Genomic DNA, 23,568 nt, shown 5'->3' with positions numbered 1-23,568 from the left:
AATTCTCACTCTGGATTATGATGATCTATTGCACATATTATGAAATAAATTATCATTTTTTGCATCTCTTTCTACGAATTCTTGTTTTCTGGAAAATTTGTGATAGATCAAACTGATATTTCGGATTTGAAACAGAATGCATAGCCACTACCCATCAATGTGTAGTTATCATGCGGTTTATGATATTGTTTGATCGTTTGTTCAAAATATAATCCGTTTTTTTCACAAATTTAAAATAGATTGTGATTGATTACGGAATATTTTATAAACGAATTCTAAGATTAAGAATCATATAATATATAATAATGAGAACACAAATACAATGTAAATAACCGCTAAATATCCCTTCATTATTTTGAATTTTCCTCAATTTTTTTTTTCGGTATGACTTCCTTAGAAACGCTTGCTAAGGAATTACAACTACCGAAAGATGTAGCAAATTATGTAACTTTCATACCTCAAGGTAATTCTGATAATGGAAGTCCACTTGTTATTCCTGCAAGTAAAATCGAAAAAATTTACACGCAACAATTAGGGAGATTGACAACCTTCTATCATTACAATCTCGTGGCAAAACCCATACGTAAAAAAAGACTTACTCCTTATTATAATATGTTAAGAGGTGAAGCCAATTTGTTATATCATCAATTGTTATTTCTCGAAGAGAAGATTTATAAATCTCTAAAGAAGAAACATCAAGAATCTTTAAGAATGTTATCCTCAATTATTGAGTTTTTAAGCGAAAACAAACCAAAAAACAATGGCTTTTTTCTATATATCGATGATTCACGACTTTTTTCAGATTTACTAGAAGAATCACCAAAATCACGGAAATTAAATATTGCTTATAGACTTATTTCAGCTAAATTAGATAAACTTCTCTCAAAAAGAATTTCATTTGAAGAGGCAAAGAGTAAACTAAGCGCAATTATACAAAAACAATCGAAATTAGTTGATTCTGTATCTATGAATACACCTCTCACTTCTTTACAGTCTGATTTTGAAGAATTAATCATGGCCGAGGTTCTGCCTTTTGCAGATTTAGTATCTAAAGTGATAGATTCATTTTACATGGGAAATAGTGATGTTTTTATTTCTACAATTATTGAACTCGTGTCAAATATTTTAGAATTTTTAAGAATTTCTTATCCGAACTCAGAATCAGCAGTATCGTTTCTCCTTTACAGATTTATATTCAGTGAAGTTTATCCAACCAATAAATACTTCATTGTTGACCCAGATGCGAACGAAACTCCAAAATTATGGAACTTATTTAAGATTGAAGAATTATATTTACCATTAGAGTATTTCCCAAAGTGCGATTTACATAAATTCCCCTTTGAAGTTTTTAGATTAGACCCTTATTATATTATGCCAATTTCTAAGTTCGAAGATATCATGTTTTATACAAACCCTTTCGATATAATTGGTGTAGTATGCGATACCATTACAGAAATAGAAAAATGCGCATCTCATTACGATTCAAACCAAACTTTAGTGTTTCCGTTTGAAGTCACGTTTGGCCTGTTCTTGGCGGTTGTTTTTTCTTCAAATGTTACAAATATTTTTAACCTTGCAGATTTTGTAGATTTTTATACGCCAAGATCGGGTTTAAGTTCTAAATTTGAATACGCTAAAGCAAAAATAGTTGCTGCGGCCGCTCATATTCAGGAATTGATTTATGCAAAACAAAATCCTGAAAATAATAAATAAATTGTATGAATTTGTTTTATTATAATTACCAAAACCTTTTTCCCATCCTAGATAAACATCCTCTATGATGTTTTGTGTTCTTAAAAAATGGAATTTGAAAAAATTTTATCCGACTTTTTTCATTTTTGAGAAACTTTTCATACAAAAATTGATAAACAATGCAAATGCAATATTATTTCAATATTATTTCAAAGGAAATTTTACTGGACGTTTAAAAATGCTTCTTGCGGAGCTTTTTCGTCTCCTCAAGTCGCTTTTACCAGTAATTCCATTATTTTCATGTTTGTATCTATTGATCATATATGGAAACTCTTTTTGGAACGTTATAGCTGGTTATTGCCATTTAATTCTTTCGATTTTATGGGGATTATCTTCTCTATTTTGTCTTTGGACATCAATCAAATTATATAAGAAGAGAAACTCAAGAACAAAAGGAAATTTCGTTTTTGCCGTCTTAATTACAATTTCATTCGGATTAATGCTTATATACCAGACAACTTCTCAAAAAAGACAAGAATATATCTCCAAAATGCAAGTATTTTTATCATTAGACTCATCTTCATCACTAAATACTATATTTACAACTGTTTATCCAGCAACACACATTCAAGAGTTCTTTATTTATAGAAGAACCCTTGAAGCACACGACGCTTTACTAGCAATCCTCATGATTTGGATAGTTCTTACAATAATTCTCGAAAAATACTCTGATTCCATTATAATTTTCTTAGGAGAGGATATTCTTCCAAATTCGATTATTTCATCTCATGATGATGAAGATGAGAAGCCTGTCGAAAAGTCAGAAACAGAAAATCATACAGAAAATCTTCCACCACAAAATAATACACCAAAACCAGCTGTAAAACCAGAAACTAAACCGGAAGAAAAGCCACAAAACAAAGAGGTAGAACAACAACCGCAAAATGAGGAAGAAGAAGAAGAGCACGTTGAAGAACAAAAACATGAAGAAGAGGAAGAAAAAGTACAGAAACCTCCGAAGATTATTACTAAAACAATTTCAGATTCTGATGATGATAAAATCATTAACCAATGGGCAGGAAATTCACCAACAGAGTCCAAATCTCCAACGCGTGGAAGGAGAGGAGGAAGTAAGACACCAACACCAGTCAATCCACAGTCACCAGCTTTCTCAAAGGAAGAAAAACAGAGTCCTCAGCCAAGGAAGAAACGCGCTACACCTAAAAATGCTGATGATAGCATTGTTTTTGCAACAGACACAGATGATGATACATCAGAAAAAATCGAGTTCGCAACTTCTGATAGTAAACAGAGCAGCGATCATATAAGCTTTGCAACGGAATCAGAAGATCAACCAACAAAACTCAAGAGCGATAAAATAGATTTTGCTTCAGAGAGTGATCATAAGAAAGATAGCGATGAATTAATATTTGCATCTGAGTCAGATAATAAACCAAAGCCTAAGCCAAAGCCAAAACCTTCTCCAAAGCCATCTCCAAAGAGACCTCCTCCAAAGCCTGCAAAGTTTGATGATGACGATTCATTTGCAGCCCTTCTTGATGAAGTAGAAGATAAACCACCTAAGAAACAACCGCCAAAACGTTCACCTCCGAAACCAAGTAATCAGCAGATGAGGCAACTAGATTTTGAATCTGATGATGACTTATTGGCAGGTATATCATTTGATTAATATTTTGTTTGAATAAACTACTGTTATGTTTATAAAGTGAAATGTATTCAGCTGTCATAGACAATCGATATCTTTATCAAATCTCTTTTACTTGAATAATATGGCCAAATTCATGCACAAAATAATGGAAAAGAATAGCTTTATCGAATTGCATGATCATTTATATATAATTTTTAATTCGAAGAGAATTTACTTCGGCAATTTCAGTTTTTGAACATATGATATAAATAGCGCCATGATTGGAATTAAATTAGCAATGGCGAATCTCTTATTTCTTGATGAGATGCAATAAACTTGATGCAAAATGGAAAGTTTCAATTCAATAATTTGGAATAATGAAAAGAAACAAAGTTTAAATATGATTGTGAAGGAAATTGATAAAATTTCTGAACAACGAAATTTCAAATTTCGATTCGAATTTTCTTTCTGATTTTCAAACTAATAAATGGTAAATTCTTTTTTAGCGTAAACAAAGGGAATAAGCATGCTTAGTTTAAGATGTTGAACAAAAATATAATGTCAACTCCTTAGTGATAGTGCTTAACGTGGTAGCCTGGGCGGTAACCGTATTTCTTGTAGTCAGAAGAAGAGGATGAGGAGGATGTCCACTTGCCGTTAGCCTTATAATGTCCCTTACGGTAGAAGCCACCTGGGTAGCCTGGTCTAGCATAAGCGCCTGGATAGGCTCCTGGAGGTGGTGGTGGGTAAGCACCTGGTGGGTAGGCTCCTGGTGGTGGAGGTGGGTACATTCCTGGGCCAGCTGGTGGAGCTGGGTAAGCGCCTGGAGGATAAGCTCCTGGAGCACCTGGTGGATACATTCCTGGTGGTGGTGGCATTCCTGGAGCTGGGGCATATCCTGGCTGTGGTGGATATGCGCCAGGTGGTGGTACTGGGGCACATGGAGGAGCTGGATAGCCTGGCTGTGGTGGATATGCACCTGGAGCACCTGGTGGTGGATAATAAGCCATTGTTATATCAAATGAAGTGATAAATAGTTTACAAACTCTCAATTTCGTTGAACAATTCAATTTTAAATTTTGACCGTTGCAAACTAGGCATTTACCGATCAATGTTACATCCAATTCGATAATTTTTTTCCCTAACTTAAAATCATTTGCCTGAATTTGGTTTTTTATTTTTTATTTTTTCAATGCAATGATAGTCTAAACTAAGAAGCTAATCATATTCAATACGGACTATCAAATTAAAATGATCGATCTCATATAAGATCGCTGGGAAGATTTGGGGATTTTTTTTCTCAGTTCAACGAATCTATCGTAAATAATGAAACATATCTTTTAGATTATTGAAATATAGCATATGCGAGACATAAGCTAGTAAAAAACTCATTTCTGATATCAAATCTCTATCAATTAAATTCCAATTCTGGCATGGGTAGTATGGGTAATATTTAGACTCATACAGATAACATCATCCACATAAATGGAGTTATTTTATTTGATATAATTTCAAATTATTTATTTTTAAGGTCTCCAATGTTCATTTATAATAAAGTACTAAAACATATTTTATGTATTTGATAAATAACAAACAAAATATCGATAAATTGCTTTATTCATTGATTTGTTTCCGAAAATTAAAGTAGTATCGATGAATTCGATTGTTTGATTAATAGGTAATTCCAATTTAGTAAAAGACAGGTATAAATCGAAACCTTTGAGTACAGAAATGTTGCAACGTCTGTTTTTTTTTTTATGTGTTCAAAATAATATAAAATATAATCTGTCCATAATGAAAATAACATATAAATTGGGAAATAAAATTTATGAAGGAAACGTAAACTATCACTCGGGAATCAGTTAATTAGTTACCTGTCGCTAATTATATAGGAATTTTAAGTTTTCACAAATTCAGGCCAGGTTTTTGAGAAAACACATGATTCATTAATATGATTTTGCACTTCTTTAATATCAAATTTTGGAAATGATTGAACCATTGCGTTAACAATTCTTACAAAAAATTGAATTCTTTTCAAAGTTTATGATTTGTATTTGCAATTTTTTCACAAATCATTAATGTAATTAATATTTAGAATAAAAAAATTTTTCACAAAAAGTGAAATAAATATAAATGGAATATCAAGGAAAGAAGAAGAACTGCTGGCAAAAAATAGATGGAACTAATGGAGTTATTGCAATCATCTCTTGCCTCTTATGGGGTGGCTTATGGGTTTTGAAGCCTACGCCACTTTACGTTCCTCCAAATGATTCAGGTTCAAGTTTTCCAAAGGATGAAAAGAATATTCTTCCTACAGCTATCATGGGTGGTGTCCTTGCCGCAGTTTTCGTTGTAGTTTTCATTGCTGCTTGGCTCTTAAGCAAATTCTTCCCAAAGTATTTTGCTGATTTCAACGGATGGACATTCCTTTGGGCTTTTGTTGCCGCTGAAGGCATAAGTGGTTTCACAGTTTCCATTTTCAAGAACTACGTTGGACGCACTCGCCCAGATCTTTACTCAATCTGTGGATCCCAAGAAATCAATCCAAGTGATCCAAGTACATGCCCAGGTCTTTCTGCATCCGAGTTTAAAGATCAGTTCAGATCGTGGCCATCCGGTCACTCCCAAACTGCCATGTCCGGATTTGTTATCATTGCTTTCTTCGTTCAGAGAATCATTAAATCAAAGAATCTCGTCGGAACATTTTGCGGTTCTTTATTCATAATTTTGGCCATTTGGTGCGGTGCTACTAGAATTCGTGATTACAAACATCGTCCAGATGATGTTTTGGCCGGATTCTTCGTTGGCTACATCTTCGCACAACTTGTTTGGCTCCAAATGATTGGCAATGTCTTCCCAGAAGAAGATTTAGGCCAAGATAACAAGGATGACAAGTCTCTTCCAGATAATGAAAATCATCAATATGATTTATAATCGATGCTAATTACTACTTATATTATTATTATCGGTTATATAAAAATTTTTGTTATAATTATTATTATTTCATTTCATATTAATCGTTCATATATACTTCCAATAGAGAAATGAGTTGCAAATCAATATTTAATAAACAACAGTAATATATTTAAATGAAATAATATCAAAAGGAAATTTCACCGAAATCAAATACTTATGCTAATTATCATTAGTATTATTACATGTCACCGAAATTTAGATGACTGAACTCGGTTAGTTTCTCCAATGTAAGCTCTTTTTCAATTTTCTTGCAATGTCTAGACAGAAAAGCACACTCAGAGCATATAGTTGATACAAATCTAACTGAATCTCCAAGGTTGGCATATTTAGAAGGACAATTGCAAATATTTAAGAAATGTGTGATTGTTGTATCTTTGACGTTCTTCGAGGTAGCAATACAATATGCAAATAAGCAAACAATCTTTTTGAAATCATTTCTGATGAATGTATTAATATAATCTTCTTTGAATGTGTGTGAATCAGCTCCCTTGGCTATCTTTACACCATCAATAAGTCTAGCATATGTCTTAGATGAATAGAACTCAAACAAATCTTTATCTGGCTTTAACTCACAACAATAAAAAATTTCAAATTCTAAAATTCTTGATGGATGAAAAACAAGTTTCCAAGCTTTCTTTTGAGCAATATCTTCATGCTTTCCGACAGTGTCCTTATCAATTTCTGTATCGTCTACATAATATTCAAAACAAAGACGTTCAAACAACTCGAAGGCAAGAAATGTAATTTGAGGAGTAAAAATAGGGCTTGTGTAGTGCATTAGTCGATCTCTAATTCTTGGTCCCTCTGGGAAAAATAAAATATCCGAAATAAATTCAGAAATATCATTAGGAAATGCTGGTAAGCATTCCTTAATTGATAGAAAATGTTCAGATGATGAAGCACAAAGTCTTGTATCATCTAAATTAAGCTTTTTGACAGCAAATACTCTCATTGAATGCTCTAATATGGGAAATAGCAATAATAACGCATCATCAAACAAATTATCATTATATAATTGATATGCTTTTTGAAGAACTGGCATTCTTCCATCATTTTCAATTTGATAAATAAATTTCGAATTTTTGATTGAATCAAAGCCCGAAAGGACGAAATCGTTGATGCTTTTTTTATCAATATGGAATAAAAGGATCTTTGTTTCATCTTCAAACAAGAAATCTTCATACTTTCTGAAGTGAATTTTTTCAGATAATTTTGATTTGATTCCAGACAAAATTGGATAAGCAAGAGAAGGATCTAAAGAGAATCCATGCGAGAGAACATTACGAAGGTTTAATCCTGTTGGATCTGCGCATGTTGCAAGGATTGTTATAATTAGTTTTTGGTCTAAAACTGATGTGGATTCTTTGGCACGAAGAGCTTTTGAAAAATGATGTGGAGCTTCTTTATTTGGAGGCCAAAGAGATCTTCTTATATTGAATTCTATCTCTCTAAATAATTTTAGTGTTTCAATATACATTTCAACATTATCTTCAAATTGAGATCTAATTATTTGGCCCAAAATTTCGGCAGCTTGATGTGGAGTCATATCTTCCTTAATTAGAGCATATGCTTCTTCAAAAGTATACTTTCCAGTTGATTGTAAAGAAGCAAGTTGAGGAAGAAGGAATTTTAAAGTATCAATCATGTATTTTTTGAAAAAGTGACATACCTTTTTTTTTCAGAAGAAAATTTTGCCATCATCTGCAATCTATCAAATTCCATTTGAGTCACATTAAACTCTAGAATATGTATTTACACAAAAATTCTACTATGTTATATTCAGCAAATTTGTATTATCACTCTGATCAAATCAAGATGTGTATTGTTTTAAAGTAAAAAGAACATTAGAGTAGAATATAAATAACTCATTCAAGAATATAGTACTTTGACCTAACTGCGCATTTTCATTGAACTTCATCAAATAATTGATAATTTATTTGGAATTGTAACATGAAAACATAATAATTTGATATCACTAACATATAAAATTACTTCGTATCCTAGATATGCTGTAGAAACTATTAATTGAACATTAAATTGAAAAATTTCTACAAATATATATATTTTTAATAGATATCAATAAAAAATTATTTAATTTAAAACCATAATAAACAAATTTTGTTTAAATAAACAAATAAAAAATAAAAATTCAACAATTATTTTTGTTATTTGCATTTGGATCGCACAAAAACGCATCAGATTCGAATCTCTGCATGAATCCAAGTGCATTTACATTGCAAGTCAATCTCTGAATGAGAATTGTATCTTCAGGCAACTGATATTCTTCATTTTGACTTTCCAAACACAGCAAAACTACATCAACACTTTCTCTTACATACTGGTCCTCATCATTCTTCATATCTCTCAGTTTTTCAATATATTCACTTTTTTCAATTTCATCATTCGAAATCAACAACTTTGCCATTGACCAAACGCTCTGGCATCTCACGACAGCATTTGTATCATCCATCATATTCCTTACAAGGTCAATCGCTTCTCTTTCTCTTGCATTTGACATCAAAAAACAAATTGATGCTCTGACGTCACTTTTTCTTGATTTTACCAAAGGAGAAAAAGAAGAAAACCATTCTGGAATCTGCATCAGCCTTGATGCTCTGTTTAGAAGCATTCCCATCAAAAGAGCTGAATATGGACAGCATACATTGGCTTTATCAACGCAAACCGTCATTAATTTGGAAAATGAGTTTAAATTTGACAAACTCATCGACAAACAAACATCTAAAAAGCCGGCTTTCAACACTCCTGGATCCTTAGACTGCGTAAATGTAAGAGATGAGTAATTCTCAAAAGGTGTCACTTTTTCTACCGAAATTGTTTTTGCAACAATGACTAAAGCTGTTGCTGATGGTCTTTCCGACATTGCTATGATGTCTGGTATCGATGTTCTCGCTAATGTTGAGGCCGCATTCTCTGTTTTGTCGATGTAATTTAATAAAATTTTTTCTGCATCGCGGTGGAAGTCCGTATTCATGAAGAAAGAGAAGATCGGTAATGTATCTGTTGTAGGGAAGTTCGCAAATGACTTTGAGAATAAATTGAAGACTGTTGAAAGAGATCTTTCTAATGGCATCGTAAGGAAACAATCTAGAGCGGTATCCCACATTCCCCAGAGATCGTGGTTCGACATGTTCTTCAATTCAGGGAATGTTGATGGATGTAAATTGAATGAATTGTATATTCTTTGCGCAAGTACGAATCCTCTTGTAATTGTAAAGACGCTGGGGTCTAAATGGAATTTGTCGAAGACTGATTGTGACTGTGAATCGAAAAGAATGGCTTCAAGTATAGTTTCGAGGAATTTTTGAATTATATGTGGAGATTTTTGAGTTGCGCAGCCTTCTTGCTCGATTACATTGCTGTGATGGCGACGGTGGAACCAAAGAGCGGTTTCGTATGGCGTTAATAGGCAAGATGAGAATAAATCAAGTGGTGCATCAGTAGACATCGGTAGCATCTCAGAAGCAGCGCAAGCAAAGAAGATGAACGAGTCAGATTTCGATGCGAAGTGTTTTGTGAGACAAGCAGCGCCAGGGGCGTCAATAATTACGCATAATGGACAAGGACAAGTTGCAAGGATGGTAATCACTTTGATTGGCTTGTACCGTGATCTGTCATCAGAGAAGAAGTATAAGGATCCGTCCTCTGTTGGAGGATGGCAGCCATGGCCAAAATAATGAATCAAAATTCTTTGTGGTGGCATTGATGACGCGTGTTTTCGTAGCATAGCAAGAACATTTTGAGCGGAAGGATCTACAATCATTTCGCATGGGCATTGAATTGCGGCTCGATAAACATCTTGAACCACGTGTTTCGTTTGCGGAGCATAATAAGTGGGGTCAAATGTTAATAATGGTCTTTGAATTACAGTACGAGGCTTTCTAACTAATCTTCTGATCGAGGGATTGCGTAATCCATCAAATAGGCACAAAAAACTTAAAACTGCTTTAGTTTTGTTACATGCTGGTTGAGGTTGATTAAAACTAGGCATTGGCCTGGGAAAAGAAATCGGAGCTCGGCCTCCAAGCTGATTTCGCGACGTTTTTATAATTTGTGAATAAGGCAAATTTGAAAGAAAACTTTTTAAAAAATTGAATTATAAAATTCTACGGGTGCTAAGAAAAATGTTTTTTTCAGATATAATTAGCTGATTAATTCTTTTGCTACTTTCATAATTCTTCTAATTTATTTTCATTTTGGAATAGATTTCTTATTTCATTTTTCATATTAACCTCAATTCTTTATCTGTTCATGGATTTCTAGGGAATAAGTTTATTTTCGATTTGAAATTTTAATTATTTACATCTTCGATTTCATGCATCGCAAAAAAGTTTCGATGTATAGGAAATTAGAGGCAGCATCAGTATTAGCGTGATCTATATAAAAAGATAAACAAGCAAGATTTATGTATTATCTCAACAAATTTCTTACCGAAATATTTTTTTCAGCCAAATCTTGATTATATAAAGAATGCAAGCACATCAATGAATTTATATCGAATTATAATACTTACAAGCATTCTCTAATAAGATGAACTTGAAAATATCTATTTATTCAATTTCCAGAATAATTCGGGAACAGGACAAATTTGCCACACGGCACTTTTTTTTAAAAAAATTAATGGAGCGGAGCGATACTCTGCTGCAGGAGCCCCAAGGCTCCCAATCATTACGAAAGGGAGCCTCAGGGCTCCTGAGAATCCATCAGCAGAGGCCTTTTCATTTGGCCTCTGCTGATCAAAGATTCGGCGAAGCCATTCTTCGTCTCAGGAGCCCCAAGGCTCCCAATCATTACGAAAGGGAGCCTCAGGGCTCCTGACAATCATCTTTGAGAAGGTTTTCTTAAAGAAAACCTTCTCAAAGATGATTGTCAGCATTCACTCAAAATCTACCAAGAGTTTCAAAGTTTCAAATCTATCTGAAATGAAGCTTTGAATCTATTGTATATCTAATTGTAGAGGTACCTTTTCAAAATGTCTTCTATTGATTAAATTTAATCAGTAAAAGTCATTTTGAAAAGGTACATCTCTATAATTGCTATTGAGCATTCACTCTTGGAACCTTGGAGCTCTTGTGTAGTGCATGAAAACTCCAAGATTCTAGCATAAAACATATATCATAGACATAATTTCTTCAAATATAATTTAAGGTTATTTTTAAAAATTAGAAAAGCATAATTTAAGGTTATTGAAAAAGTAACACTTGGCAAATTTGTCCCGCACTCGAATAATTCACGACACAGCAAGTGGAACTTTTATTATAGTATTCGTCCAAAGCCATTTTATTGTAGCAAAATCGAATCATATGGCAAAAATAAAGATATCTTATAAAATGGAAAAAAATATCATACCAAACAATGACAATAAGTATATTTCTCATTATTCCATCCCACTATACTTCTAAATAAGTCAGAATATATAGAACTTATGAAATTTATTTGAAATGAGGACTTTCTCATCGTTTTTAATTTTAAATGAATATCCTATCTTAAAATAGAGATGATGAACATTCTATAATATATTATAATAAACAACTAATCAGTTTACTCGAATCTATGTGTTGAGAATGAAGTTGAAAAATTATTATTGAATGATATTGGTATAGTTTATCGTCTACGATGGATTGAACGTTTAAAAACATTAAAATGTTCAGATGAATTTCTTGTTTTTGCTTCTATGAAACAATTTTCTGTGTAAAAATGGTGGAAATTATTAAAATTATGATCTTTTGTTAGACGATTAAATGAAACAGATCCTATTGTTGAATTTGATTCAACATATGTTTCTGAAATAGTCAAAGTGTAACGTTTGTAATATTGCTCAAACATGTAAACAGCAGTGTTATTTAAAAATATGCAGCGCTCGACATTAGTTGTACAGCCACATATAAATAGAACTTGTTTATTATCTGTTCCACATCTATTTCCAATAACATTGCAATAAGAAACATTTTGAGTTAATGAAGTAGAAGAAGCGGCAAATGAGAGTGATTCACTTCCAGTTTAGTTGTTTTCTCTGAATGTTGAGAAGTTACATGTCACAGGAGCTCCATTAAGGGTACTACCGTATGATGAGCACATACCGCATTTGTTGTTTGTGATGTCGTTATTCTCAAAACGGATATCACCATATTCTAGACAGAATGTATAATATCCTTTGTATTCGCTTTGACCGCATAAATAAACTGAAACTTGGAATACGTAGTTTTTATCGGGTTCATAATATTTAGTTTCTTGATAAAATGACATATCATTTATTTGGGAAATTGATTTGTAAAAACAATTTTGTTGTTGGACAAACTGTCCATTTGAACAGAAATAGTAAATAGATCCACCACTATATGTGGATTTACAATTACTAAATATTGAGAGTTCAACTAATACACAAGGTTCGTAATCATCAAAGTAAATTGCTCCGTTTTCTTTACAATTGAAGAAGAAACAATTAGATATGGTGTGAGAACTATGGTCTGCGAGGTACATAGATAGAATCAGAACCTCGCAGACTATAGTTCTCTATATGGCGCCGAAAATTTTTGGTGAAATGTCGTGGCATTTCACCAAAAATTTTTCGGCGCCATAGGAAGAATTGGAGGGTGTGAGATACTATTACATGCTATAGTACTCACACCCTCCAACTCCCAATCAAAATCGCATAAAATTTGCTACTTATCTTCAGATTACCTCCCATTATAAAATATATCATTGCTATCTCATTGTACTATATTTCCACCCTATTGTATTTAAAAATATAAAATTTTTTGATAATATATTTTTATATCTTGAATTTTCAAACAATATATTCACAGATAATATAATGGGAAATCTATCTCAACCTAGCCTTAAAGTACCAAACTCCTGCTTGCATTCTCACTCACAAATATTAAACATCCATCTCCAAAAACTAAATTCTTCACAATTTTTTTAAAATTGAGAACATAAAAAACGTATGCATTCAATAATTTAAGATACTAACAAATATTAAAAACTTCAAAATATCAGATATTAACGTTTTTCAATTAAAAAAAATATCATTTTGCTTTTCAACTCGAACATAAATCTTAAATATTTTTAATTAATATCTGATTTACAGCATTATTATCCATTTATAAATCTGACAAATAAATGACAAAACCATCAGAAATAGTGTCACTTTTCTTCAAAAGTGAAGTCACACTATTTTTCATGCACAACAAAATTATGTTTTTTGACAAAAAATGCCATTTCATCCAATTCATATCTGAAATCATATATTTTATCGTCGATATGCATATTCACATGATATATTAATGAATCTGAAAGTATTATCATTATCCGATTTTTTGTGACACAAAATAAATTTTATCTTTTTTTCTCAAAATTAGAGAAATTTAATTTTTCCCCTCTTTGAAACATGTTTTAATAAAAATTAAAGTTATAAAAAAGAAATGACATTTTTTAAAAGAGAGAATATAAAAGAAAGATATATAATAAAGTTAAATGATACCAAATGTGTTGCATTCTTTGATAGCGAACTGGAGTTTCTTGTTGAGTTCATCTTCTGTCTTGTAGTAAGGAAGATCAAGTGTGTTCATGCATGTGTGTGCAACAGGTAATCTATCTGCGTCACCGCCTGGTTGGATAGTGATAGGATGCGAGTCTTTCAATGTGGCGAAACCTCCAATAGGAATCTGTGAAGATCCTGTGATGAACAACAAAAGTTTTGCAAGATCTTCACTTGACCACTTTCTAATTGCAGAGAAGAAGAACTTAACAACATCGGAATCTTTAGTAAGAGGTCGAGTGATAACACAGTTCTTCTCCATGTCGTCGACATCAACTTCTGGAACTCCACAAATCAACAAATCAAGTTCGTTTGGTGAGAACATAGACAAGTCTTTCTGAGGAATCAATGAATGGAATCCTTCAAGGAACGAATCAACTTGTGTTGAGATTTGACCACGCAATCTGTATTGCACCATCAAGTTGACGTATTCTTCTTTGTTTTTGTTATCAACAGCAATTTTTGCACCGTCTGGTTTGAGATTTGCTGCTTTGACACGGCCGAGATAATCATAGTTATATGTGAAATTCAAGTCAAGACATGCGTCTTCGATGTCGTTCTCCAGTATCCACTGCAATGAGTTGTGCAGTTGTTCATCGACATCTTCCAAATCACGCAATGTAACTGGAATTCCTAAGATGGCTTTCAAAATAGACATTGTCAGATGGGCGTCCAAATATTGTTCTTCGATGATTGCTTTAGCCATGATTCTTCCTGCGAACTTGAAGTACTGTTTGTGCTCCATGTAGTTGATGTTTGATGCTGGGTTTGGCTGGAAACTTCTTCCGTTCGCTGATGGTGCGAAAAGAACGTAATTTGGATTAAACAACTGATGGATCAAACTAGTGAACCAATCTCTTGTTACACCGCCAGCATCGTATCCTTCTTCGCCGCGGAACATCACGTGCAATCTGCTGAGCATTCTGTCGGGAGGAATCATCGCTAACTGCTGGAATGAGTCCTGTAAAACATCATCACGACGGACATTGATTCTCAACATTCCGCCTGTTCTTCGCTTCTTTAATTCGTTCCTGAAACATGCAACTTTCTGGTCGAATGCAAGTAACTGTGGGAATCGCACGAGGAACTTAAGTTTTGTGTCTAATAGTTTAGGAGTCTTTGCAATCAAATCGTTCAAATAATCTTTATGTTCGTTGATAATTGACCAGAATTCAGGGTCTGAATTGTAAATTTGAGGGGGAATTTCGAGACCTTCTTTCGGTGTCTCGAATGTAGAATTCTGCGTGACTTTCTCTGGTGACAAACAATCAAACAATGAGCCCATCAAATCTAAACAGTTGTCACGTTTGTCAGTGTCTTTCAAAATTGACTGTAAAAGTGACAACAATTGAGGTCTCTTTTTAACGACGATGAACTTGAATTTGTTGATTACTTTGATCAAGTAATCTGTCCAGTTCTGGTCATTGCCTTTCTTTGACAAAATCTTGTCAATCGTGGTCATAATGACAGGTGACACTTTTTCAATGATCACTTCACTTTTAGAAGCAATTTGTAATGATGCGAAACAGATATCAGATTCAGAAGAACTCTTTGCCAATGCGAAATTGAGTAAAAGTGACAATTTCGGTATCAAATTTTCTGTTATTTCATTTGGCAAAATTTGCAAAGTTCTGAAACATCTAAGCAAAATTTCATCATTATCTCTTATCTCCGGTTGAAGAAGTCTGTCAATCAATATCTCGCAGACAATGTCTCTGAAGTTAATAGGGAAATACTGAGTTGTGTTCATGTACTTAAGAATCTTCACAAATTTTGAGAGGTCTGTTTGGTTGCATTCATTAATTTCAGAAGCAATCAAAGACAAAATAGACATTGCAGTCATTTCATCTTTACTTAGAGCTGTCATTAGTTCTATTATGTCCTTAGCGTATTTAGAGTTATCCGGCTTCTTTATTTCTACCATTAAAAAGTCGAATAAGTCAGGAACCATCAGCAACATCATTTTCAGATTTTCTGGTGTTGCTTCTTCTTCTTCCTCGTCATTTTCAACTGCAAGGAGTTCATTAATTGTCTCAAAGAGCATCTTGTAATGGGAAGGAGTCAGTAACATGCCAGGAGGTTTAGTTAAGAAAGGAACAACCCATGATGGTTTTCTTGCCAAAATTCTTCTCATTTTCGGTGTGATTTCTTTGATTGTTTTCGGATACAAACTGTGCCAAACTCTGCTCTGTTGTCTTCTTGTCAAATTAAGGAATGCTTCTTCGGAAACTCCTGGAGGGACACAGATTGGTTCTCCTGGCAAATTCTTTGCTAATTCAAGTGCTTTGATCACTTTTTGTTTGTTGTTTATTGGATTTTTAGGTGAATCATCCAAAATATCACTCAATAACTCATTTGTCTTCTTGTCAGAAATAAATGTCAACAAAGTATCACATGAATAACTGACAATTCTGTTATAGAACAATACAATTTGTCCTGGAGATGATTCTTCGTATGGTTTTGCCATGTTGTTCATCAATTCGTCTAAAACAACTGCGGAATTCTCTTTCAATGAACAAATACATGTGAAATAGTTGCTGGCAAGTCCATATAACATTTTGACAATAACTTCTTTGATTTTGTCATTTTCAAACGGTTTTGACAAAATTTGAGTGAAAAGTGACGGAAATTGATATTTACAAAGTACAGACATAACAATTATTTGCAGAGGAGAGTACATCTGTGCCTTGAGAAGTAACAAAATGGTCAATAATTTGCCTGTCGATAGTTCTGGCAATTTTTCAATCAAAGGAATCAAAAATTCATCATCAAATGAAGGAATTGCTGACAAAGCAATGAATGTTTGGAATGAAAATCCTATTAACGATGCCTCTTCTTCACTTAATTCATCTGTAATCAATTTGGGAAGTTCATCTGTCAAATCGAAAATTTGAGAGCAAAATTCGGTTATTGACGGTTTTAATTCAAAGAAAATTTTTGGATTCTTATTAGCTATTTGGTTCATTAAGTAAACCAAAGGTAATGACTTTGATTTGCAAGCTTTTTCTATCAAATTTTCCAAAAACCTCTTTGAAAATTCAGAATTATCAGGTAATTTCAAAGGAGAACTTCTTCTTATCAACATATCTGTTACTTCATGTGCGTAATAGATGTCTATGGCTTGAGAACCAGTATCTGACTCGAATTTCATGTCTCTCACTGTTCTACTCAATGATTCAGCCGAAATACAGAAGCAGTCAGAAATTAGATCGAAATATTTGACAATACTAAACAATTTTGTTGTTGGAATCAATTTTTCAACAGCTTCAAACAAATTATATTTCGTTTTTTCTGTGTTTTGCTCTGGTTCTTCTTCCTCATTGAACTGATCGTTATCTAATAGATCAGATGGTAATTTCCTCTTGTTTTTCACTGTTTTGATCTGTGATAATAATTGAGAAGATGTAAAGTTCTCAAAAATTTGAACAAGTTCGTTTGAATTCATTTTTTCCAAGTCAGATGAATTTACTTGTTCAATATATCTGAATTTAATCGTATTTGGCAAACCGTTGTCATAAAACAGTTGTAACAGTTTCTTTGAAATTTCAATGTATTTGAAAATTGAATTTACATCATCTTCATTCTTATTTTTGATGGCATCTTGAAGAATTAATTTAATATCATCATCAGAAATAGAAAATACTGATAAATCAAAGTTTTGACAATCAAAAATTCTCAAGAAATAAATCATGTCACTTTTTGAAATTTTTGACAAGAAATTATTCAAAACATCCTTTCCGAAAACATTTCTTTTGAATTTCATTTCTTGTTTGTATTGCTGATGTTTTGAGTAGTTAAACGCAATCTCCAGTATTTTATCTCCTTTGTTTGAGAAGTAGTTATTTACAACTGTACTCTCTGTACCAGAAATTTGAGATAAATGTGTCAAAACCGCCGAAACTAACTGATCATTTGTTTGTAACTCATTGAAATCGACGAATCTTCCGAACTGGTTTATTATGTTATTGATAAACTTATCGAAAGAGTCCATGGAGAACTTAGGAGTTCTTAAAGAATCAGTGAATATTCTTTGCATCGAAATCAAATCCAAATTTGTCAAGTTCGAAATTTCTGACAACAAAGCCAAAAGTGGTTTTCCTTCGAAACTTGTTGTACTTAGTTTATCGAATATCTCAGTTGGTCTGAATATATTCTCTATGCTATGTGCTTCTCTCAATATCTTGAAGCAAACAGCAGTAAATGGCAAAATATTTTTGTAATTTATGCCATTAATTATAGGAATTGCTTTTCCTGTCATGTAACATGCAGTAAATAGCTGTGCAGATACAATCAATGACAAGGAATTGTCTGATATACCTTCTATCGGCTCTAATAATTTAGTCATCCCTTTGTGTTTTGATGTAATATATTCAATGACACTTTTTATGCCACTTTCTGTCAAATTTTGAATGGTAATTGGCGGAAACATGACAGCAGTGTCCATGAAATAGGCGAATACAGGTAATGACGTGTACATGAAGAAGGGGAGCGTGGATGCTTTGATTGTGTCTCCGAAAACTGAGGCCAAAAACTTTTCTGGGCGTTGGAAGATGTTCCAGAATGAAACAGGGGGTTGGGAAGTGAGAGAAAGGGCGTATTGGACAAGATCATCTTTGGCAAGGACATCGAGACTCATTGCAACAACGTTTTTGATAAATTTGCAAATCGGAGTGATGTTTTCACCGGATTTCTTGATGAGATCAACAATAACTGTTGATAGAGTGTCTCGATCTTGGTTGTTGATGAAGCAACTTTGAACAGAACTGTTGAAATTCGATACAGATAAAATCTTGCAGGAAGGAATGAACTTTAACCAGAAATCTGTGCCTTTAAGTGCTTGGCAGACAAAGTCTGGTGTCAATGCTGGGTATAACTTCTCTGGTTTGTCACATTTTGTAATCAAATCGTTAATAACATCGACAGGGATATGTTCTAGAGGCTGATCGATATGGGTAATGAAGAATAGGGGATGAATAGCGTAGTTTATCTGCATGTCCTCTTTGACAAGGAACTCAACTTGGTAATCAAGTAAAACTTCGCATATTTCTGGGGTAAATTCGCTGATGTTGAGTGAGGAAAATAAATATTGGGCTGATTGCTGTGGAATATCTGTCTTCTTGAGGCTTAAAATGAACTCAAATAAAACTTTTTGGGAAAGCTTAGATCCTACTAATGTATTAAGAAGGTCAATGTTCTCCTGAGGACTGTTGGCTCTAATAATCGTAATTATTGCCTTGTCCGGAAGGTTTGAAATCAAATTAGCTTTTTTAAGAACACATTTTGGTAGTTTGTCAGCAATTCTGGCAATGTCTTCGTCTTCAAATGCAAGCTTAAGCAAGTTTTCCGGTGGTAAATAATCCTTTGTGAAAATAAATGGAATTAACTTCAAAAATTCTTCGGAAGTGATCTTAACAAGACCAAAAAGCTCGTAGATTGTTTTAATTGCTTCCTTGCGCGTGTATTCATTATTGTTTACTTGGATAGTTTCGCTATCTAAGTTGGATTTTGTCACAAAATTGTAGAGATTTTGCAAGTAGCCGTGGAAGGATGAATATGATTCTTCATTTAACGACCGATAAAGATGGTTTGATTGCAAAACTAATTGAGCATTCTCGAATGAATAATTTTGAAGGTCAAAAAGCTGGAAATAGTCTGCCAATTTTGGCTTTTCAACATGCTTTAAGCAGTTGATAAGAAGGAAAACTAGTTCCATGGAAATAGTTTTGTCTTTATTCGATTTATAAAAGTTGATTGTATCCTTTAGCATTGTATCAATATCCCCGGCAGAGTACTCTTTATATGAGAGATCTACCTGCAGGTTTCGAATAAATTCTAAAAGATCAGAATCAGATTTATCACTAAACATTTTGATCAATTTTTTTTCCAAATTTTTACTTGGTCGAAAAAGATTTTCCTTCACTTTTTGAAAAATCGTATATAATTTCATATAAGACAGAATTCCATCTCATTAATTTGTATGATTTTATTGAATTTTGGAAGAAATTTTAAAAATTTATATAAATTAACCTCAAATAAGGGTTTCGTTTTGCAAAAATTGTCACTTTTATAGCATATTTGTTTTTGGATGTTTTGCGAAACCAAAAAAAAACTATGATATACAATGTGTGTGTAAAGAAAATACTTTATTTACTAGTTAAAAAATCATTTGGTATTGATCAAGTTATTTTTTCTGGATAAGATATTATATGGATAATTGGATAGAAAATACAATTATATAATCTTGTACCTGGTTTAATTAAGCTAATTGTCATCAGAAACTTGTAATTTTTATGAATTTCAGATTTTCTTTTCATTACTGCTTTTCTTAATAGGTCAAGTTCTTATTTACGTTATAAAGTATGATATTTACAAATATCAAGTTATCGTGTTTTTTGAGAAATTATGAGAAACAAACAAAAATGAAAAAGATAGGAATAGCAATGAATAGTGATGTGGGTATAGAAAATGTAAGAGATATGAATGCAAAGCAATCAGTATTTAGGACATTGACCATAGATTTCGAAAAAAAAATGCTGCATATTGAGCGAAAACTATGATTATATTATAAGGCTGTCATTTAAAGCATAATGAAACTATTCCCTTTTCATTTTAATCGAATAAGATAGAGTAGGTGCCAAAAGTGCTTACTCTTAAACAACCGTCGGATTTCCGGGTGAAATCGTGACACACTTTCGTCTTTCGTAGGCAGTGGTGGTTGTTACAAAAGGTAACTTCGAATGTAGCGTGAAATCTGCAAAAAAAATTCTGAAATTTGAATGGAGAACACAAAAATTGAATAGTTTACGTCAATAAAAAAGAGAAAAATGAAGCCAATGTGTCACATTACACTACATGCATCTCTCACCTCAGTGAATGAGATCAACTATATGATAACTTTTTCCCCATTATATTCTTGTGGAAAATTGACAAATAGCAACTTTGACCCTCTCTCGAATAAGATAGTAAAGATTTTTGAATTAGCTAGAAACTGATAAGATGTTTTCACAAATCAGATTTTTAATCTCTATAATGCATAATTCACTCAATATCTCAATTTTGATATTGCGAGATATTTTTGCTATCGGTTTCGCAATTTTGACACAATAACAAGAGGGTTCTATAAGCATTATTATCAACGTAGAATCTGAATATCATATCAGAAAATGTCGCAAATCTGACATTTACCCGACCAAATAGCAAAAATAATTGAATACTTTTCGCAAAAACTTTAAAAATCGATAAAAATATGAAATATAGATATTAAAGAGACTTTTTATATAATATTCATAAAGATTTTCCAAAAATATGATACCGCAAAATTAAAAAAGTGACGTCTTGAGTGGAGTCAAAGGTCGAAATTGCTAGCTAAATGTTTTTCTAGCGAAATTGCGTATTGTACGTTTTTTTCGCAAAACGAAACCCTTAGTCTGTGCTATGATTTGTTGATGCTTGGCTTAATTTTATTTGATAGAAGGAAAATTATCATGCTTTTGCTTGTATATAAATATAAAATGTAAAAATCCTGATCGATTAATATATTATAAACTTATTGAGGTCAATTTAGAAAATATATGAAATCTTTTGCAAGAACTCCATCAAATAAGGTAAAATTCCATGATAAGTCGATTTCTTAACAAGATATTTGAATTACAACTCTAATTTACGATGATTGATTTATCAATATCAATTTTTGTTGAGCGTTCATAGCGATATTACGGCACTTGATACTATCTTAAATTATAGACAAATGAAATCAGGAAGACAGATTGTAGAGCTTTTTCATAGTGATGACATCTCATCGTATACTTATCATCATAATTCAAATTTAAGAAAATTAATTGAATGGGGGTTAAATGTTTTTATTGTTCATAAATTGTAATAAGATTTACGGGAGCAAAAAATGAATTCACCTTTGCCTCTCAATCGAAAAACTTCATTTTCGAGAAATTATTTTATTTTCGTAGTAAATTCGGATTTAACTAAATTTTGAAATTCAGTTCACGAATTTTTCAGAAAATTTTTACAAAATTGTGCTCTCATTGAAAAAATTTTGAATAAAGATTTTAATTAATGCAATATTTTAACAATTACAGTGATGCGCTATTAAAAATACTAACGTTTTTTTTCTCGATAAAAAATTTCATCCGTAGGAATTTAAATCTGAGTTATATTCATTTTGTGCTATTTGGGAATTGAAGACGCAATCAAAATTACAAACGGAATTGTTTTTACAATCAAACAAAAAAAAATTCTTTTTACAAAATTTTGAAGGAATGGCACGAGTGAGTTGTACGTTTGGCGGAGGCAATTCATTTTTCCGGGATGAACCAAACGACATCTTTGTGAGCGAATTTCTACCAAAATATAAAGGTCCAGATAAAAATCAAATAATTCATCCTATTGTAAACTCAGTTTTGTCAACTTTTACATCTGCTTCAAATGATCCATTTGAAATATCATCATCCGATGAAGACTCTCCAAAAACTCAATATCCCACTTCAATCTTAAAAAATTCTTATCAAAAAAACACTAACATCGAACACCCACCAATTAACATTGAAGAATCCCCAAGAGTACCTGCGATAAATAACGTTCTTGGATCCGAAGATTCAAGCGATGACTTGCTTTTACCTACCGAAATGACAAACAAGATTCTTGCCGCCCAAAACACCTCAAATACAATAATTGACAAACCACTGCTCATAAAGCACGGATTAAACCTACCTCCTATCTTAACATGTAACGAAAATCAACCAAATATTAACAGACACTCACGCTTGTTAGGAGAAAAATCCAAGACACCGCAAGAGGCTCATTCATTCTGGAACAATGCCAATAACGATACAGACTTTATGCCAATAGAAATGCCGAATTCAGCTCGAGGAAATCCTCCAACATGCGATACTCCTTCTCGCATGATGTTGGAAATGAAAATACACGAGATGCAGGCAACCATAGATCAAATAAATACAAAATGGGAACAAAAATTCGCAGATACAAAAAGAAATTCAAGAATTCGAACAGAAAGGTTACTATCAACACATTCGATAGAACAATCAAATCTGGATGCAAAATTCATTGAAGTTCCTCATCCTGAATATCCAACTCATATTAAAGCGATTTTACGTGATGGGCCATTGATAGTTGCAAAATTCAAGCGCCTATCGGATCCTAACTGCGATACAGCGTCATTGGATTACGATGATCTGAAAAAAGAATTAATTAAGCGTCATACTCAAGAACTTATACAATTAAACGATGAAATTAAACTCGAATTCGAATTACTAAAGAAAAGGAAGGAAAAAGAACTCGAAAGACCAAAAGCAAAATTAGATACGATGGTTAGCGAATACAACGCTTTGCCAGGTACTAAAAAGATACAGGCAAAGTTGGACTCGAGATTAATCCCGGTTGCAGCGAAGCCGAGAGTTTCTCGAGTGATTTATTTAGTTAATATCTCCAAACCTTAATTTTATTCTTATATACCACTTCTGAATATGGATTTGATTTTCATATTTATGTGGTTTTATTTATTATTTGTTTTATATTTTTTATTCATAAAAAAATTTCGAAATATGTTTCTTTATATTACTTTAAATAACCCTCCTAACCATGCTTTTAATCATGACCATATTAGTTTTTCTTTAAATCCATCATAAACTCTTGTTTTTGTAATATGAAATAAATTGAACTT

The 23,568-nt window shown here is 32.7% G+C and overlaps 9 protein-coding genes across 9 annotated transcripts, besides 3 other annotated features; 4 read left to right on the top strand and 5 right to left on the bottom strand.

Annotated features, from left to right (window-relative positions):
* Nucleotides 1–376: 376 nt before the first annotated feature.
* TVAGG3_0281760 (uncharacterized protein) lies at nucleotides 377–1,870 on the top strand (the record flags this gene model as incomplete). Its single annotated transcript, XM_001326783.1, has 1 exon — nucleotides 385–1,713. The coding sequence occupies one exon, from the start codon at nucleotides 385–387 to the stop codon at nucleotides 1,711–1,713; it is 1,329 nt and encodes a 442-aa protein (XP_001326818.1).
* A 60-nt stretch (nucleotides 1,871–1,930) lies between these two features.
* TVAGG3_0281750 (uncharacterized protein) lies at nucleotides 1,931–3,382 on the top strand (the record flags this gene model as incomplete). The annotated part of the gene is made up of 1 exon (XM_001326782.1): nucleotides 1,931–3,382. One exon carries the CDS (start codon nucleotides 1,931–1,933, stop codon nucleotides 3,380–3,382), a length of 1,452 nt encoding a protein of 483 aa, XP_001326817.1.
* Nucleotides 3,383–3,850: 468 nt separating this feature from the next.
* Nucleotides 3,851–4,359, bottom strand: TVAGG3_0281740 (uncharacterized protein; the record flags this gene model as incomplete). The annotated part of the gene is made up of 1 exon (XM_001326781.2): nucleotides 3,910–4,350. One exon carries the CDS (start codon nucleotides 4,348–4,350, stop codon nucleotides 3,910–3,912), a length of 441 nt encoding a protein of 146 aa, XP_001326816.1.
* Nucleotides 4,360–5,473: 1,114 nt separating this feature from the next.
* TVAGG3_0281730 (phosphatidate phosphatase protein) lies at nucleotides 5,474–6,332 on the top strand (the record flags this gene model as incomplete). The annotated part of the gene is made up of 1 exon (XM_001326780.2): nucleotides 5,474–6,274. One exon carries the CDS (start codon nucleotides 5,474–5,476, stop codon nucleotides 6,272–6,274), a length of 801 nt encoding a protein of 266 aa, XP_001326815.1.
* Nucleotides 6,333–6,494: 162 nt separating this feature from the next.
* On the bottom strand, nucleotides 6,495–7,961 carry TVAGG3_0281720 (endoplasmic reticulum membrane-associated RNA degradation protein family; the record flags this gene model as incomplete). Its single annotated transcript, XM_001326779.1, has 1 exon — nucleotides 6,495–7,961. The coding sequence occupies one exon, from the start codon at nucleotides 7,959–7,961 to the stop codon at nucleotides 6,495–6,497; it is 1,467 nt and encodes a 488-aa protein (XP_001326814.1).
* A 434-nt stretch (nucleotides 7,962–8,395) lies between these two features.
* On the bottom strand, nucleotides 8,396–10,436 carry TVAGG3_0281710 (TOR signaling; the record flags this gene model as incomplete). The annotated part of the gene is made up of 1 exon (XM_001326778.2): nucleotides 8,466–10,325. The coding sequence occupies one exon, from the start codon at nucleotides 10,323–10,325 to the stop codon at nucleotides 8,466–8,468; it is 1,860 nt and encodes a 619-aa protein (XP_001326813.1).
* Nucleotides 10,437–10,907: 471 nt separating this feature from the next.
* Nucleotides 10,908–10,941: a terminal%2Cinverted (terminal inverted repeat of MuDR-4N1_TV transposon ID:TVAGG3_0281700).
* Nucleotides 10,908–11,557: a mobile genetic element.
* Nucleotides 11,529–11,557: a terminal%2Cinverted (terminal inverted repeat of MuDR-4N1_TV transposon ID:TVAGG3_0281700).
* A 209-nt stretch (nucleotides 11,558–11,766) lies between these two features.
* Nucleotides 11,767–12,737, bottom strand: TVAGG3_0281690 (uncharacterized protein; the record flags this gene model as incomplete). Its single annotated transcript, XM_001326777.2, has 1 exon — nucleotides 12,335–12,580. The coding sequence occupies one exon, from the start codon at nucleotides 12,578–12,580 to the stop codon at nucleotides 12,335–12,337; it is 246 nt and encodes an 81-aa protein (XP_001326812.1).
* Nucleotides 12,738–13,524: 787 nt separating this feature from the next.
* Nucleotides 13,525–19,782, bottom strand: TVAGG3_0281680 (hect domain ubiquitin-protein ligase family; the record flags this gene model as incomplete). Its single annotated transcript, XM_001326776.2, has 1 exon — nucleotides 13,807–19,740. One exon carries the CDS (start codon nucleotides 19,738–19,740, stop codon nucleotides 13,807–13,809), a length of 5,934 nt encoding a protein of 1,977 aa, XP_001326811.1.
* A 2,365-nt stretch (nucleotides 19,783–22,147) lies between these two features.
* TVAGG3_0281670 (uncharacterized protein) lies at nucleotides 22,148–23,344 on the top strand (the record flags this gene model as incomplete). The annotated part of the gene is made up of 1 exon (XM_001326775.1): nucleotides 22,148–23,344. One exon carries the CDS (start codon nucleotides 22,148–22,150, stop codon nucleotides 23,342–23,344), a length of 1,197 nt encoding a protein of 398 aa, XP_001326810.1.
* Nucleotides 23,345–23,568: the final 224 nt, after the last annotated feature.

The sequence above is a fragment of the Trichomonas vaginalis genome, chromosome V (genome assembly GCF_026262505.1).
Source record: "Trichomonas vaginalis G3 chromosome V, whole genome shotgun sequence".
Lineage (NCBI taxonomy): Eukaryota > Parabasalia > Trichomonadida > Trichomonadidae > Trichomonas > Trichomonas vaginalis.
Note: the sequence above shows the minus strand (reverse complement) of the source record. Positions and strands in the feature narration are given on the sequence as shown.